At 36.9% G+C, this 19895-nt stretch overlaps 1 protein-coding gene across 1 annotated transcript in view; it reads right to left on the reverse strand.

The window, feature by feature from the left end:
- The window catches only part of RAD18 (RAD18 E3 ubiquitin protein ligase), a 112532-nt gene that overhangs the window by 76934 nt on the left and 15703 nt on the right, over positions 1–19895 (reverse strand). The window contains exons 3-4 of the mRNA XM_059161578.1: positions 14245–14306; positions 12692–12762 (exon numbers count right to left, since the gene is read on the reverse strand). Of these exons, the coding sequence (XP_059017561.1) occupies positions 12692–12762; positions 14245–14306 (133 nt within the window). The remainder of the gene's footprint in view (positions 1–12691; positions 12763–14244; positions 14307–19895) is intronic.

Here is a 19895-nt window from a genome sequence, read left to right on the forward strand (position 1 = left end):
TCAACAACACTAACAATGTCTTACAGGACTTATAACACACATGGAAATAAAATACATACAAAAACATAGCAAAATAAGGGAGACTGAATAATATAAAAATACTGTGACGTTCTTGAATTGTTCAGGACATAATAAAAGTACTAATTTATAGTACATTATCATTAGGATATATTTTGTAATTTTTTCAGTAAGGACTTAAAAGGGTAAGGCTCAGAGTGTTGAGTCGCTGCCTTCGGCTCAGGTCATGATTTCAGGGTCCTGGGATAGAGTCCCACATCGGGCTCTCTGCTCAGCAGGGAGCCTGCTTCCCTCTCACTCTCTCTGCCTGCCTCTCTGTCAAATAAATAAATAAAATCTTTAAAAAAAAAAAAAAAGAGTGACACTAAGATATAATGTAAAAACTAACAAAAGAAATTAAAAAATAAAAATACTCTTAATATTGAAAAGAATGGGCAGGAATAAAGAAATAATTTTTTTTTTTTTTAAAGGAGCAAATGGAGAAAGAAAACAAAAAGTAACATGGCAAATTGTAATCACATTAAATGTAATGGATACAGACTCCAAAATACAAAGATGGTCAGACTGGATTAAAAAATAAAACACAAAAGATATAACTATATACTGTGTGAAAGAAAACACTTTTTTTTTTAAGATTTTATTTATTTATGAGAGAGAGAGAGAGCGAGAGTGCGCACAAGCAGAGGGAGTGGCAAGCAGAAGGAGAGGGAGAAGCAGACTCCCTGTTCACTAGGGAGCCTGATGTGGGACTCAATCCCAGGACCCTGGTATCATGACTGAGATGAAGGCAGATGCCACCCAGGCGTCCCAAAACACTTTAAATATAAAGACCCAGGATGGTTAAAAATAAAAGGATGGGAACAGATGTACCACGAAAACACTAATGAACAGAAAGCTGATATGGCAACATAAGTAAAACATTAACATTAAGGCAAAAAGTATCATGAAACATAGAAGGGGATATCTCATTTTGACAAAATGGTCAATTTAATTCAAAGCCATAAAAATCATAAATTATATTCACTTAAAAGCATAGTTTCAAAATATATAAAGCAAAAACTCCCAGAACTAAAAGGAGGAACAGCCCATTCATAATATTGTTTGGTTTAAATAATAGTATGTATAAATCTAAACACACCTTTCTAACTTACAAAACAGATAAAAATCAGTAAGAATACAGAATATCTGAACCAACCCAATTAATCAAATTGATGTAATTAACAAAAAATATTACAACTGACAAATGCAGAATACATATCCTTTTCAAATATACATGGCCCATTTACCAGCATAGACCACATTCTGGGCCATAAAGTAAATCTCAACAAATTTACAAGGGATGAAAAAATTCAGTGTATCTATTCTGACCACTGTGACTTCATGTGACACCCAGTAACAAAAAAATAAGACAATCTCCAAACTTTTAAGAGACACATTAAGTGTGTGAAGCACCACACTTTCAAATAACCCTTTAGGTCAAACATAATGCAAATTAGAAAATATTCTGAGTTGAATGACAACTTGGATGTTTGCTAAAACAACATATAGCTTAATAGAAAAACTGAAAATCAACACTCAAAGCTTCCAACTTAAAACATTAGGTAATGAAGAGGAAATAATGAAGTAAGTACTAATAAATATTAATGAAATAGAAAATAAGCATTTAAGAGGATATGAGCAAAGCCAAAAATTGGTTCTTTGAAAAAAATTAACAAAACTAGTAAACTTCTACCAAGACTGAACAAAAAAAAGTGAAAATACAAACTATGAAACAAAGAATTGTAAGGAGACATCATTATGAATCCAACAGAAATTAATATGAGGATATTATCAATAAAATCAATATTTTAAATGAAATGGAGAAATTTCTTAAAAAAGACTACTCATCAAAAACTACCAAAAGGAAGAAACAGAAAATCTGAAGAGTGGTATTATCTAGTAAAGAAACTGAGCTGTAATTAAAAACCTTCCTGCATAGAAAACTCCAGGCCCAGTTGGTTTTGCTGGTAAATTTTACCAAATAATTCTGGAAGAAATAATATAATATCAGTGTTATACAAAATCATCCCGAAAATTAAAAAAATATTATTTCCCAGTTCACATTAAGCTAGCATAACCTTGATAACAAAATCTGACAAGTACATTGTAGGAAAAAAACATTATAGTCTAATACAGACACAAAAATCATAAATGAAATATTAACAAATAAAATCTGGACACAAATAAAAAAAATAAATAATGCACTATAACCAAGTGGGATTTATTCCAAGAACACAAGGTTGGTTGGTTTGCTATTTGAAAAATCAATCTAATTCACCACATTAGCAAAATAAAGGAGAAAACTATACAATCATTACAATAAATGCAGAAAAAACATTTGATAAAAATTCAATACCTATTCATAATAAAAACACTTTAGAAAACCAGGAATAGAAGGTAACTTTTTTTTTTTTTTTTTTTTTTAATTAAAGTAGGCTCTGTGCCCAGCATGGAGCTCAACACAGGGCTTGAACTCACAAGCTTGAGATCAAGACCTGAGCAGAGATCAAGAGTCAGATGCTTAACTGAGAGAGCCACTCAGGCCCCCCAAAAGCAAACTTTCATAATATGACAAAAGATAACTTCAAAAAAACTATGCTAATATTATAGTCACTAGTAAAACTTTGGATATCTCCCCCTAAGACTGAAAACAAGAAAAAAATATATCTACCACCACTATTTCTCTTCAAATTGTACTGGAGGCTCTAGCTTTTGTGGTAAGGCAGAAAAAAACACACAAACAACAAAATACACACACACACACACACACACATATATGCATACACACACACACAAAAACAATGGGAAAAAAGAAAACTTATTATATGCAGGTGACATGATTATGTTCAAAATAATCTAAAGACTCCACATGCAACTAGAATAAGTGAATTTTTGCAAGACCCTGAACGTAATTATCAGTTAACAAAAATTAATGTCTATATGTTAGCAAAGAGAAAATGAAATTTTAAAATAAATACCACTTGAAATACCATCAAAAACTTTAAATATCTAAGAATAAATTTAACAAAAATGTATTAAATTTATATCTTGAAAACCACCAAATCTGCTGAGGGAAATTTTATTTTATCCTATTTTTTAAAAGATTTTATTTATTTATTTGACAGAGAGATAGAAAGCATAAATAGGCAGAGCAGCAGGCAGAGGAAGGAGAAGCAGCTCCCTGAGAAGCAGGGAGCCCAATTCAGGGCTGGATCCCAGGACCCTGGGATCATGACCTGAGCCGAAGAGAGATGCTTAATCAACTGAGACATCCAGGTGCCCTTGCTAAGGGAAATTTTTAAAAAGACCTCAGTAAAGAAATATCCTATGTACATGGATTAGAAAACTCAACAACGTTAACATATCCATTTTCTCCATATTTATTTATAGATTCAATAAAATGCCAAGCACAAAAAAGGCAACTTTTGTGGGGGTGGAAATGATACATTCATTCTAAGATTATGGAATATTATGGATATACACAATGGAGTATTATGCCTCTACCAGAAAGGATGAATACTCAACTTTTCTATCAACATGGACAGGACTGGAGGAAATTATGCTGAGTGAAATAAGTCAAGCAGAGAGAGTCAATTATCATATGGTTTCACTTACTTGTGGAGCATAAAGAATAACATGGATGCCACTGGGAAATGGAGAGGAGAAGGCAGTTGGGGGAAACTGGAGGGGGAGACGAACCGTGAGAGACTGGACTCTGAGAAACAAACTGAAGGTTTTGGAAGGGAGGGGGCAGAGGGTTGGGTGAGCCTGGGGGTGAGTATTAAGTAGAGCATGTATTACATGGAGCACTAGGTATGGTGTATGAACAATGAATTCTGGAACACTGAAAAGAAATAAAATTAAATTAAATTTAAAAAAAAAAAAGAAATCAAGAAATCAAAGGCCCCAGAATGAAAGTAGTCTTAAAGGAAACCAAAGTTGAGTACTCATACTACAAATGTTAAGAACTTAACAGCACAGTTATTGTATTAAAGACACTGTAATTTTAGCTGAAAGAGACACAGAGAATGTGTCCAGAATGTCCAGAATTAGCCCAACACGTGTAGTCACTTGATTTACAACAAAGGAGCCACTGCAATTTAGTGAGTCTTGATAAATGGTGCTCAAGCAACCAAGTATCTGTCGAGGAAAAAAAAAAGGAATCCTGACTCTTAACCTTCATCATACATAAAAATTAACCTGAATAGGTTCACAGGCCTAAGTGTAAAAGCTAAAACTGTAACAATTCTAGGGGGGACAAAATGGGAAAAATATCTGTAACCTGAGGCAGGCAAAGACTTTTTAGGCAAGATTTTTTTTTTTTAAGTAGTAATCATTAAAAAAAGACAGAGAGAGAGAGAATGGACTTCGTCAAAATTTTAAAATGTCTGTTCATCAAGACACCCTTTAGAAAATGAAAAGATAAGCCAATCACAGGAAGAAAAAAAATACATACATATGACCAAAATACATAGAAAACTACAAAGTGATAAGAAAAAAACAAAATACCATTTCTAAAAATTCGGTCAAAATTTAACAGACCCAAAGATATAAGAAGAGTCAGTAAGTACATGAAAAGGTACACTAATCATCAGAAAAGTGCAAATTAAAACCACAATGAGTTATCACTTCACACCCAATGAAATGTTTACAACTAAAAGGATTAATGTTACCAAATGCTAATCAGGACATAGAGCAACTGAAATTCTCATAAACTGCTGGTAGAGGTGGTCCAATCCAGCAGGAAAACTATGTGCCAATTTCTTATGATGTTCAATACACACCTAGCATTTAAGCCAGCAATTCCATTCATAGATATGTACCCAAAAGAAATGAAAACAGATGCACACAAAGATGAACACAAAGACTGGACACAAATGTTCACGGCAGCTTTTGTCACACTAACCACAAAATGGAAATAATCCAAATTCATCAACAGATGAATAGATAAGCAGAAGGTTTTCAAATGACTTTACACAGATACATCAGAGGAATCACTACCTACAGCAGCTATAGCCTTATAAAATGTATTTCTTTTTTATTTATTTATTTATTTATTTGACAGATAGAGATCATAAGTAGGCAGAGAGGTAGGCAGAGAGAGAGAGGAGGAAGCAGGCTCCTTGCTGAGCAGAGAGCCCGACGCAGGGCTTGATCCCAGGACCCTGAGACCATGACCCGAGCCAAAGGCAGAGGCTTTAATCCACTGAGCCACTCAGGTGCCCCTAAAACGTATTTCTTAAATAATAAGACTTGAAAGTTGAAATTACTCCTTGATCCATGGGCTGCAAAATGGATGCTGTGTTAGCAGACACAAAAACAACATTAATCTCATACATCTCCACTGGAGCTCTTAGGTGACCAGATACATTGTCAATGAGCATAACCATGTTGTCAACAGATGTACTGTCATCCAGGCTCTGTTGTTTATTTATAGAGCAGAGGCAGAGTAGATTTAGCATAATTCTTCAGGGCCCTGGGATTATCTGTGTGATAAATGAGCACTGGCTTCAACTTCAAGTCACCAGCTACATTAGCCCCTCACAAGAGAGTCAGCCAAACCTTTGAAGTGTTGAAGCCAGGCACTGACTTCTCTCTAGCTATGCCAAATCCTAGATGGCTTCTTCTTCCAAAAGAAGGCTGTTTTGTCTATTTTGAAAATCTGTTGTTTAGTGCAGCCGCCTTCATTCATGATCTCAGCAAGATCTCCTGGAGCACTTGCTGCAGCTTCTGTATCAACACTTGAGTCACTTTGTACTTCTATTTTAAGGAGACAGCTTCTTCCCTTAAGCCCCAGAAACCACCCCTGCCAGCTTCACACTTCTCTTCTGCAGCTTGCTCACCTCTCTAAGCCTTCACAGAATGACAGAGTTAGGGACTTGTTCTCCACTAGGGTTTGGCTTAAGGGAATTTGTGGCTGGTGTGATCAATCCAGACCAGTCAAACTTTCTCCAGATCAGCAGTGAGTCTGTTTGCTTTCTTATTATCCATGTGTTCACTGGAGTAACAATTTCAATTTCCTTCAAAAATGTGGCTGTTTGGCACAAGAAGCCTAGTTTTCAGCCTATCTCAGTTTTCAGCATGCCCTCTTTTTTTTTTTTAAAAGACTTATTTATTTCTTTTTGAGAGAGAGAGATATCAAAAGTAGTCAGAGAGGCAGGAGGAGAGAGGGGGAAGCAGGCTCCTACTGAGTAGAGAGCCTGATGCAGGGCTCGATCCCAGGATCCCAAGACCATGACCTGAGCTGAAGGCAGTCTTAACCCACTGAGCCAACCAGGCACCCCTCAGCATGCCTTCTTTACTAAACTGAATCATTTTTTGTTTTTGATCTAAAGGGAGACTTGTGACTTCTCCTCTCATTTGAACACTTAAATGGCTTGGAGAGTCATTAACTGGCTTAATTTAAATACTGTTGTGTCTCAGGGAATATGGAGATCCAAGAAGAGGGAGAGAAATGGCCAGTGATTGGAACAGCAGAACACATACATTTGTCAGTTAAGTTTGTGGTCGTATGTGGCTGCAGTTTGCAGAGCCCCCAAAACAATCACAATAGTAACATCAAATATTACTGACCACAGATCACCATAACAATAAAGAAAAAGTTTGAAATATTTTAACAATTGCCAAATTGGACTCAGACACAAAGTGAGCAAATGCTGTTGGAAAAATGATAATAATAGACTTCACTCAATGCAGGGTGACCAAAAACTTTTGGCCAAAACTTTGTCAAAAAATTAAATATCTGCAAAGTACAATAAAACAAGGTATGATTGTACATGCTGAAAAAAAGTGGGAGACAGGAGCACCTCGGTGCCTCAGTGGGTTAAGTCTGCACATAGCTCAGGTCATGATCCAGGGTCCTGGGATCAAGCCCCATGTCAAGCTACTCCCTCAGCAGGAAGCCTGCTTCTCCCTCTCCCTCTGCCTGCTACTGCCCATTTGTGCTCTCTCTCTGTCAAATAAATAAATAAAATCTTAGAAAAAAAAAATAGGTGTCAGACAATTGCACTATTGCAGTGATAAAATTATGCCCCTCACCAAAATTGAAACTCATTAACTTCTTCATGTGCGGGCTACTTTCAGGGTACTTTCAGCAGTGGAAATAAAACAATGAACAAAATCACCTGTCCTCACAAACCTTATACTCTAGTAAGGGAAAAGATGTGAGATGCTCACGACGTATATGAAAGTGCTACAGCAAAAAAAGGAAGCCAGCAAAGCTGTGCATGAGGAGGGGATGAGCTTGATACTCCTTACAGAAGGGTCACAGAAGGCCTCACCGAGAACATGCCCTATGAAAAACAGGGCCTGAAGAAACTGAAGGACTAAGCCATGTGACTATCTGGGGAAACAGTGTTTCACCAAGAAATAACAGTAAGTACAAAGTCTTTAGGGTTAGAGTATGAGTGACATGTTTAAGAAACAGGCAAACAGGTGCCTGGAGCAGAATAAACAAGGGACTGAAAAGTGGGAGAGAAGTCAGAAAGGGGCAGTGGACTGTCACTGAGGGGAGAGGACTCTGGCTTTTGCTCCAAATGAGAGGGGATACCACCTCAGGACAATATTAAGTATGATCTGACTTCTTAAAGGACCCCTTTTTAAAGGATCACTTTGGTTGCTGGCCTCAGAAGAACTATCAGATGGCAAAAGCAGAAATAAGAAAGACCACCAGAGGGGCACTTGGGTGGCTCAGTGGGTTAAAACCTCTGCCTTCAGCTCAGGTCATGATCTCAGGATCCTGGGATCAAGCCCCACATCGAGCTCCTGCTCAGTGGGGAGCCTGCTTCCCCCTCTCTCTGCCTGCCTCTCTGCCTATTGTGATCTGTCTGTCAAAAAAATGAATAAAATCTTAAAAAAAAAAAAAAAAAAAAAAAAAAAAGGAAGACCAACAGAAAGTAACCACAAAAGTCCAAGCTGACACTGGCTTGGGTAGGATAATTCGGGCAGGGTGATGAAAAGCTTCGGTTTCGGGAAGTCTGTCAGTGATAAAGCCAACAGGATTTATTGAAGGAATGACAGATTAAGTGTGAAAGGAAAGAGTCAGGGATGACTTCAAGGTTTTGGTCTGGGCAAATGAAAGGATAGAACTGCCATTTAACAAGATGAGAAGACTGTGGGAACAATACATTTGGAGTAGGGGACTGCAGGCAGCATAGAGAAATCAAGAATTCCTTTGAAGAGGTCCAAGCAGAGATGTGAGGTAAGCAGCTGGATATATGAGTGTGGAGTTCTGGGGTGAGATCTAGCTGAAGATATAAATTTGAAAGCCATGAATGGACATACGGTATTTAAAACCATGAGACTACTGCAATTCATATACCTTAAGTATGAGCTATGTGAAAATATTAATTCCAAAATGGATACTTAAATTAAATTGGTAACCTTTCTTTCATTCCCATCACTCCTATAAATTTAATTTAAAGAAAGTTGGTATTATAATGCCTAATAGCATTCATCATAGAAGCTCAGATTTTGGGAGTGAATTACAGACCTTCAGAATAACTGTGACTCCATGAAGTACAGAAAATCTTGCCCATTTGTTAACTATACAATAAACTTACTTCTTCAGAATGCAGCCAAGAATCAAGAATCAAAATAGGTTTTTGGGTAGACATGGTCATGAAATCCATGCGATTAAGTCCATGGATTTCATTAATTAGTAGAAATGCTCTTCTGATCCAAAACATGCAAACAGTAGTCTAAGACCATTTGGTTAAACAGGCAGAGGCCCACCAAAGCACAAATTCTTATTAATACCTTAGGATATCAATCTATAATGTAAGTGAAGACAATATAAGTGCAGGTAAAATACATATGATAATAATGACAGCAATCTTTTTTTAGGTTCCTTTGTTCCAGGTATTATGCTGGGTATCTCTTAGTATAACTTCATTTCTAATCCTTAAAACAATCCCTGAAAGTATCAATATTATTACTCCCACTTTTCAGATGGGGAATAGAGGCCAGAAAAGTTTAATATTTTGATCACAGTCGCATCACAACTAGAAGAGCCAGGACTAGAACCCAGTTGTGCTTGAATCCAAAGCCAGTATGCTCTAAACTATATCAGAAAAGGTATATTCTACATTCTTTTATAAGATGCTAAGGGAATTATCTATTATAATTATCATCTAAAATGTTTAAATTCTGGGACACTTAGGTGGTTCAGTTGGTTAAGCATCTGCCTTCAGCTCAGGTCATGATTCCAGGGTCCTGGGATCAAGTCCCCCATCCGGCTCCTTGCTCAGTGGGAAGCCTGCCTCTCCCCGGTGCTTATGTTCTCTCGCTCACTCTCTCTGACAAATAAAAAAGTAAAATCATAAATAAATAAATAAATACATACATACATACATACATACTCACTCACTCTCTCTGACAAATAAATAAGTAAAATCATAAATAAATAAATAAATAAATAAAGCGTTTAAATTCTAAACTTGGAATAAGAACCTGGAGAAAAATCCGTACCTTGATGGGGATAAATCGAAGCAGTAAATGATGCTGTACACTCTCAATTTGTAAAAATTACATTGATGTAAACTGGCTGCTACACAAAAACACAAAAAGTATTTTCTTACTTAGATCAAGAATGATGTTCCACTTAGACAAAAAATATTCTAAATAGTTTTGTTCAACACCACCATTTCTGAAGAACATTATTTTATTTTAAAGATTTTATTTATTTATTTATTTATCAAAGAATGAGAAAGAGAGTGTGTGTGCACAAGCTGGTGGAGAGGCAGGCAGAGGAAGAAGCAGGCTCCCCACTAACCAGGGAGCCTAAGGTGGGACTCAATCTCAGGACCCCGAGATCATGACCTGAGCTGAAGGCAGACACTTAACAGACTAAGCCATCCAGGCATCCCTGAATTTCAGTCTTTTATCTGAAAAATCTCTGGAATTATTTCCAATACTCTTATTTCAGTTGAGAATATTAAAATTTTTAAAATCATCATGTCTTACAATGGCAATAACAGATAAGAAAGAAACAAAATTGACTAACAATACAAATGTCTTATATTTTAGTCAGAAAATTAAACTTCTTCTTTCATCAATCCTAAACCAGATGTCAAGCAAATACTGAAATTGACTAGCCTAAATTTCATCACAACTAATTTTGCAAATAAGGTACCATAGCACTTTAGAGATGACAAATGTCCACCATAAGGCAATTCCAAGGCAAACAGAGGGAGAAAGAAAAGATAAAATCCATCCCAAATCCACAAAGAATGCTTCTTACCCTGCCACACCCACTATAATGAACAATTAAACAGCCCATTCCTTTTGGGAGGAGGTAGGAAAGGGGTGAGTTCTATCATTCCAAGGCCTCCCTTTAAGTTATCAAAAGGTCTATAAACCCAAAGATACTGATTACTTCTCTTCAACAAATGTGTGCTTGCTTTGTGACAGTCCCTTCCTCCTAGCAGGGAAGTCATTATATTTTCAGTACCAGCTAAGAAAAAAATAATCCTTGAGATTCAATTTTACTGTCTCAGGAAAAATCAAACAACTAATAAAATCCTTTCTAGACACAAAAACTGCTAACAGACGCATGAAAAAATGCTCAACATCACTAGACATTAGGGAAACACAAATGAAAATCACAATGAGACACCACTTCACGCTGGTCAAAATGGCTAAAAGTAGGAACTCAGGCAACAAAAGATGTTGGCGAGGATGCAGAGAAAGGGGAACCTTCTTATACTGTTGGTGGGGATGCTAACTGGTGCAGCTACAGGGGAAGACAGTATGAAGTTTCCTCAAAAAGTTAAAAACAGAACTACCCTATGACCTAGCAATTGCAGTAAATTAGGTATTTATCCGAAGTATACAAACATACTGATTTGAAGGGGCACAGGCACTCTGATGTTTATAGCAGCAATGTCCACCATAACCGAAATATGGAAAGAGCCCAGAAGTCCATCCACAGATGAATGGATAAAGAATATGTGAGATAGACACACACACACACACACACACACACACGCCCAGAAGTCCATCGACAGATGAATGGATAAAGAATATGTGAGATTGAGATAGACACACACACACACACACACACACACACACACACACAGAGGAATATTATTCAGCCATCAAAAAGAATGAAATCTTGCCATTTGCAACAATGTGGCTAGAACTAGAGGATCTTATGCTATGCGAAATAAGTCAGAGAAAGATAAACACTGTATGATTTCACTCATATGTGGAATTTAAGAAACAAAAGAGATGAATATAGGGGAAGGGAAGGAAAAATAAAATAAGAGGAAAACAGAGAGGGAGGCAAACCATAAGAGACTCTTAACTACAGTGAACAAACTGAGGGTTGCTGGAGGTGGGGTGGGTGGGTAGGCAGATGGGGTAACTAACTGGGTGATGGCCATGAAGGAGGACACTTGATGTAATAAGCAGCACCGAATGTTATCTACACCTGATGAATCACTGAATTCTACCTCTGAAACTAATTATATAACATACGTTAATTAAATTGAATTTAAATTAAAAAATTTTTTTAATTTCTTTCTAAAGACATGGCTCCATCCTTTCCCATAGACTGCAAAATCTAACTGGTGAAAGACTTTAAAATAAGAAAAGCAAAAACTGCAATTATAAGAATCGGAGACTCTCAGAGTTTCTTAATCTAGGAAATAGCATCCTTTTAGGATTCTATTTAGGGAAATGACTACACAGGCCAATTTCTAAAATGTCATAATAGGCAAGTTCAGAGGACTAAACCTGATCATTTTCAGGACACAACCCAATGAAATAAATGTATGATTCTACTGGAAGAAACCTCTTTACATTTCAGAACCATTGTAATGTACCTCCAAAACTGTCCCAACAGCTAAGAAGTCATATATTTAAGGAGATGGGCATCTATTATCTAAACACAGTACCTTCATAATAAAAGTTCCTGACTGACTTGCACGATTAAAACTAAAAATAATTGAAGATACTATTTGGTAAAATATGCCTTTTTATATCCCTTTGGAGACCAAACTTACTTTTACCATCATGCTAAGAAATAAAGCTACATTTCTGAGCTTTATAAAGTACCAGCAATTTACCTATTTCACATGGCACACCATCTTATACATGCTGAGTAAATCAGATTAAGAATTAATGGGTTAATAAATAACAGCCATAGATACAATTATAGATAAGCGTGTACACGTGGGTTAGTATACACATATGTATACATGCATATGTTACCCAGCTCTGTCCACTGAGAGCTAGCAATGACATCTCAGTAACAAAGATCATACCTAGCTCCAGATCCTGATCCTAAATACCATTCTCCAATAAAAGGAACTCCTTGAAAAAATGGATGATTCTAGGGGTAGGACAGGAAAAATAAAAGATGAAGCTGGAGGATCTTTGTAGTACCCAATAGTAAGTGCTCAAATCTGCATTTTAACTTTTGTTTTTCATGATGAGACTTTCTGTTAAGTAAAGGAAGAAAATATTAATACCATTAGATTGTCCATAAGTGATACATGACTGTTGTCACTTCCTTTCTTTACCCAAAATATCCAACCCTGCATTCTCTAATCCCCAAAGGTTCACAGAGAAAAGAGGGGACTCATATAAAAGGCCAGAGCAATTAGGGGTTAGTCACAAAATTAAATCATACCGTGCAAAATTCAAGCTTTTTACCAGTTCATCTAATATGCGGTTATTTTTTAGGTCCGGCTCTGTGACTGTCTAGAAAGGAAAAACAACAGATGGGAAAAGGTCAGAAATAATAAAATAACTTGTCATAATCTTGTTTTGAAAATGTGTGACCCAACCTCCTGAGACTCCCCATCCCACTAAGTCTTCCAGGAAAGCCTCAAAATAAAGTTCATTTATCTCATACTAATATGGAATTTTAAAACAGTGAATCAGCATCTGCTGACTGAAAATCTGATAAAAGTTCTCTACTGCCTCTGATAAAATCGTATACACTCTGTACAACTAAGATAAAACCCAACATGAGCAAGAATCGTTATTCAAAAAACCATCCCAAAAAATTTCTCCTGAAAAAACAGAACAGAGATGCTCTTTTAAGTGACCACATAGGGAGAGGCATTAGGTGCTACAAGAAAGGTAAAAACAAGGTTGGTGTTGAGGAATCCAACAGAAAAATGACAGATTCCATAGTTATTTGGCATGAATGGTATTCAGTTCATCTCCTTAATGATATAATCTTGGCTATGGCAAGACATCAGCTTGTAAAGAGATTAAACTTGGGAGCCAAACTGCATCATTTCTAATGTAGGGAAATAGTTCAGAGAAGTTCAATGACATCTTAACACCATGTACCTACCAGAGGCACCAAACTAAAACCCAAACCCTTCAATTAGTCTCAGTATCCTTTCTATTAGACCTCACTGCCTCTTCTTTTTTCTTTATTCCTATTTATGTTTACTTGCCCTTTTTACCTACCTTTTTGCCTACTTGAAATGCTTCAGAAACTCTAACATCAAATTTGCTACTGTTTTCCATGAAGGTCTAATTTGAGAAAGAAGTAAGGGACCGTTATGAGATACCTAGGTGGCTCAGACAGTTAAGAGCCTGACTCTTGATTTCAGCTCAGGTCATGATCTAAGGATTGTGAAACTGAGCCCTGGGTCAGGCTCCTTGCTCACTATGGAGTTTGCTTGAGTTTCTCTCCTTCTCCCTCTGCTCCTTCCCCCACTCCCTCCCTCCCTCTTTCTTTTACTAAAATAAATAAATAAATAAAATCTTTTTTAAAAAAGAAGAAAAAGAAGTAAGGAACCAGTTAGGCTGGGCTCGACCCAATGGCCATGAATCTTTGGCTTCCACACAAATACTTAAATACCAACCCTATGCAAATGAATAATCCTACCATCAGATTTTCTACCCAGAGTGAAAAATTATAAAACATGAGAAGCCAAGCCATTAAACATAGATCATAAGACTTAAAAGTGCTACATCCTGATCTTAGAATTAGTTTCTACTTCCTAAAATACATTTAGGTTTTGAAATCTTTATGAAAAATTGAACAAAGCCCAGGTGCCCAGGTCTCTATCTATGTGTTTTAGAGGTTCTTTCTGAAAATGTCTTTTCTGTAGCTTAATTCAATAATTATACCTCTTCCCTTGAACTTCTGTGTATACATGATACAGAAATTTGCACCAATCAATTAAGTTTACAAGAAAAAAACAGGAAAGAAAAACTTACCACACAACAAGTTGGACACTGTGTTTTATAGGACAGGAATTTTCTTATACAAAGAGAACAGTCTGCAAAAAAACAAATGCAACGTAATAAATTAGTTAAGCTACATTAATAACATAGGAATCTGACTTCTAACAAAATCTGACTTAAGCCCTAGAACATTTCCATCATCTAAGGCATATCATTATAATCTCAAAATTCTAACACCTCTACTCTACATATGCATACTCGCAAAAGTGACAAAGTAGCATTTTTAGGACAGGGAAAAATATCAAATAATAATAATTGTGAGTCCCTAGGATATCACAACTCCATAAAATGTAGGAAACATACATGTAAGACCTGGGATGGATATTGTATATACATGTCAGACATCCCTATGCCTAACATTCTAAAATATAAATTTTGAAATAAGATATACACACGTTAAAAAATAATATATACCTAGGCTATCAATTAGGGATTTCTACATCCTAACTCTACAAATGATGTTGAACATCCAACATATAACAAGTACTTTGTGGCAAGCACTCAGAAAAGAAAAATATATAAGGGAAGGTTCTTGACCTCAAGGAGCTAACAAAGTAGTGAGGTAATTTCAGTAACATTCATTGTAATAAATCCTAAGGATTTAAGCAGGAAATTGTCATTAACTAAATTCTTCACATCCAAGGCAGTATAAAATTATCTCCCAAAGAAGGGGGAAATGTGACTAAATAGAATGCTCCCTTAATGGTAGCTAATTTGCTATCAGTCCAAATTCAGCTTAGTGAAGGGGCCTCACTAAAAAGGATTCAATTTAGTTAAAGAGGAGGAGACAGTATGATTTTGGGTATAGATAACCAGGAAATCAACAAGTCCCGGCAGCCTCAGCAAGAGCATCCAGGGGGAAAAATGAAAGAACATGTTAAAAGAGAAGATAAAAAGGCAATGGGTTAAGTTTTGTGGGAAAGCAAAGATGAATAAAGGGGAAATTCCGGTTTACAGGTTTACAGGTAAGGAGTTAGAAAGTTATTACCCCATCTCCATCTAATAACAAATAAAAAGACTGAAAAATCAGCTCTTCCTAGCTCCATCAGAGAACTGAGGTTAACAGACAAGCTGTTGCTCCAAAATTAGTCAGAAAGGCTTGACACAAAGAATCAGAACTTACCAGAGCAGAAACCTACACAAGAACCAGAGAAAAAGCCTCTGCTAGAACCAGTGCTGGAGCAGGAAAACTTGAATTGTAATTGGCAAATCACTGGAAGCTCAGCAGGGTGGAGTCTGAGAGTTAAAAACTCCAGGGGATCCAAGATAGAGGGTAGGCCCAAACATACATGAATTTCAGCTCCAAGGGTTCTACCCAGTACTCAAAGTGACAACCTGAAAAATCCCATAATCCTTCTGCAGGGAGAAGGAAAAGTAATCATTCTGCAATACATCAGAGCACTCTGTTCTTCTTAACAAGGCTTGCCCTCAAGAGAAACTTTACCAGTCCCAAGTCTCTGGGGGTATTATCAGAGCTAACCTCAGGAAGGGAAATAAGCAACTCCAGCTACCTCTACTCATCCTGTCCCACCAAAGGGAAGAATACACTTGAAGTTTGTTGTGAAGTTCACAGTCCAGGGCACGGGCTCACTAAATGATAGATATAATCATAGAACTACAAAACACGGTACTTCTGACATCTCATGGCCACATTACTTTATAAAGGTCTATTTACAGTCCCATTTCGCTAGTACATCATGACTGGTTACTAGGAAAAAACTACAAGGCATACTAAAAAGCAAGACATAGCTTGAAGAAACTGCACTCATCAGAATCATAGCCAAATATGGCACAAAAGCTGGAATTAAAAAACCAGGAATTTAAAACAACTGGACAAAGCTGACGACATGGAAGAACAGATGGGTAATGTAAGCAGAGAGATGGGAATTCTAAGAAAGAATCAAAAAGAAATGCTAGAGATGAAAACCACTGCAAAAAGAATGACGAATACCTTTGATGGTATCAGTAGACTGGACACAGTTTAGGGAAAAATCACTGCACTTAATATCTCAACAGAAACTACAAACGTGAAAAGAAAAAGACTGGAAAAAACAGAACAATACTTAAGAACATTTTGTAGCAGGACATTATACAAGGTGTGATATACATGTAATAGCAATACCAAAAGGAGAAGAAAGATGGGGAAAAAACAAATATTTGAAGCAATAATGACTGAGAATTCCCCCCAAAACAGTCAGAAAGCGAACCAGAGATCCAGGAAGCCAAGAGAACACAAGAAGGAAAAATGCCAAAAAAACCCTCACAAAACCCTACAACCTGGTATATCATATTTGAGCTGCAAAAAATCAAAGATAAAGAAAATAATCTTGAAAAGAAGCTGGGATGGGGGTGGGGGGACGACACCTTAGCTACAGATAACCAAAGAAAGAATCAAATCCAACTTCTCAGACACCATGCAAGCAAGAAGATAATGGAGAATTGAAAGAAAAGACCCACCACCAACCTAGAATTTTATGTCCTGTGAAATAATCCTTTAAAAGTAAAAGAGAAACAGACCTGCTCTGACAAATGAAAATGGAGGACTTTGCTCCCAGTAGACCTGCATCATAAGAAATCTTTTAAAAAGTCCTTCAGAGTTCATAAAAAATTAAAAAAAATAATAATTTAAAAAAAAAAAAAAAAAAGTCCTTCAGAGGGGCACCTGGGTGGCTCAGTGGGTTAAAGCCTCTGCCTTTGGCTTGGCTCATGATCCCAGGGTCCTGGGATCGAGCCCCACATCGGGCTCTCTGCTCAGCAGGGAGCCTGCTTCCCTTCCTCTCTCTCTCTCTGCCCACCTCTCTGCCTACTTGTGATCTCTGCCTGTCAAACAAATAAATAAAATCTTTAAAAAAAAAAAAAAAAAAGTTCTTCAGAGAGAAGGAAAACAAGTCAGAAGCCTAGATCTATATAAACAAAGAAAAAGCACTGGAGAAGGAATAAATATAGGTAAAATAAAAACTTTTATTTTTCTTATTCTTAATTGATCTAACAGGTAACAGTGTCTTCAGTTTTTTCATATATTTATTATATTCACATATATATAAAAACATACACACATATTTTCATTCTTATGTGCACTTATGTGTAAACGGAATGAATGACATCAATGATACAAAGTACTGGAGGGAGGAATTAGATGTAATCTGCTCTGGCTGCCACAACAAAATACCATATGCTGGTGCCTTAAAGAAAATAAATTTATTTTCTCACTGTTCTGGAGGCTAGAATTCGATATCAAGATGCCATATGATCAGTTTGTGGTAAGGACTCTCTTTTTGGCTTGTAGATGGCTGCCTACTCAAAGTGTCCTCTCTTGGCAGGGGGGAGAGAACAAGCTATATATGTCTCTTCTTTCAAGGGCACTAACTCCCTCATCAGGACCCCACCTTCATGGTCACAACTAAACCTAAATAACTCCCAAATACTCCCAAATACACTAGGGATTAGGGCTTATGAATTCTGGGAGGGACACAGCTCAGTCCACACCATTCTGCTCCTTGCCCCTTGAAAATCCATACCTTCTCCTGTGCAAAATGCATTCATTCCATACCACCAGTCCCAAAAGTCTTTAATTCATTCCAGCACTGACTCTAAAGGCTATAAAGTCCAAAATATCATCTAAATCAGATATAACTGAAACATGAGGTATGATTCATTCTGAGGCAAAATTTCTCTCCAGATTCATTCTCTTGACTATCAGTGTTATTACCTTCACAGTATAAAAAAATCTCCTAAGCAATGCTGTAAATCAAGAATTCCCAAACCCGGCGACTTATATGAATCACCCGGGAGAGATTATTGTTGGTTTTAATTTTTTAGTTTCCCAGGCCCTACCCCCAGTTATATGGTTTCAATGCATTTGGGCCAGTAAACTGCATCCATAATATGTGATTCTGATTGAACAACAATTTTTTTTTTAATTAGCATGTTTTTTTGCTACTACATTTAACTATATAAAGTTGTCATTTTTCAGTAAATCAAAAAAAGAACAAATACTGGCAATTTTATGTGGTTTAATGTAACACTGTACACTTACTATGTGCTCTCTTTTAAGCATGTTTTATGTATTAACTCTTTTGATCCTTACAACAACCCTGAGGCTAGTACTAACATCAGTCCTATTTTACAATAAGTAAAATGCAATTCAGGGTTCACCCAATTCAACCAAGATCACAAAGGAAATAGGTGGCAAAGGCAAGTACCAGAGCTCATGCTTTTAACCTATTAATTATTTAAAACATATACAATTTGTTTATAAAATACATTTATTATATATACCTATATAATAGAAATAAATATTATTTCACTAACAGGATCACATGTACCAGAGTATGCATAATGAGACTACTGCTTTCTCTTCTGCATAATCTTGTATGTGTTTTGTTTCACAAAAAGAGAACCAGACACAGGCCCAAAGTAGATCAAGCTCTCGGCTTACTTTCAGTCTACTAGTTTACTACCAAATATGTACTGGTGAACTGCAGACCAGCATAATGCATTCTCTAGTGAGCAACTATGATATTCCAATCAAAGTTAGAGCTGTTGAAGAGCTCTGGACTATGTATTCCTCAGTGGCTTTATTTAAATCATCTGTGAAGTCTATTTTTCCTCCCAAAATCCAACTATGAGCTCTAATTCTGTGGACACGGTGGAGGAGAGTAGAATAAAATAGCGATGTAATGGGTAGTTTCAGGGGCACCTGGGTGGCTCAGTTGATTAAGCATCAGACTCTTGATTTTGGCTCAGGTCATGACTGCAGAATCATGAGTTCAAGCCCCACGTCAGGCTCCAAGCTCACAGGGAGTCAGATGAGATTCTTTCCCTCTCCCTCTGCCCCTCCCCAGCTCACATCCTCTCTCTCTCTAATAAATAAATCTTTAAAAAAAAAAAAGGGGGGGGGTAGCTTCACAGAAACGCCCAAGGCTTGGGGAAGGAAGCATTTCTAATCTCAAACAGGATACATCTAGCTGCTAGCTTTCAAATATCAAAAGAGCCTAGCATCCTAACAATAAAAAGCAAATTTCTAAAAGTTAAACCAATTATTTTTGTGTGTGATCTTAAAGCTTGTATGAGAAAATGAACCACTTCAAAAATTCTTCTCCTGTGTCGAGTTAAAATAAGAAAATCTAGTTCCCAGTTTGAAAGGAATAGGTCCTGGAAAGCTGAGAAAGCTGGTCTCTGCCTCCAGTTCTAGGGTTAAATGACCAGCTAGCTGCTAAGAAAGAACCATCCCTCCTGACAGCAGTAGTCCAGCATTCCCATACTCGCAGTTCTGCAGGACCGTATGTCCCATCCGTATGTGCAGCTATCGCTCTTCTCCCATCTTGCTCACAGTGCTGCCTCATAAGAATATAAAAGAAGAAAAACACAGTATTTGGGTCACCAATTCTAGTCGATTCAGAACAACAGCAGAACATGATTGCCCTACCTAGTTCCTATTAAGTTCTGTGGCCTTTTGTGTCATTAAAACAATACCATAGACCACAGAGCAACCTCTGGTCTTGCAGGAACTGTAACAAATGTGTTTAGTAGCAAAGGTCTATCAAATCATGAGAGGTACAATATGAAAAATAAGTGCTCATAAAATAATTACTGAAAGTGGGGCGCCTGGGTGGCTCAGTGGG

This window comes from Mustela lutreola, chromosome 2, assembly GCF_030435805.1.
Source record: "Mustela lutreola isolate mMusLut2 chromosome 2, mMusLut2.pri, whole genome shotgun sequence".
NCBI classification, from domain to species: Eukaryota; Metazoa; Chordata; class Mammalia; order Carnivora; family Mustelidae; genus Mustela; species Mustela lutreola.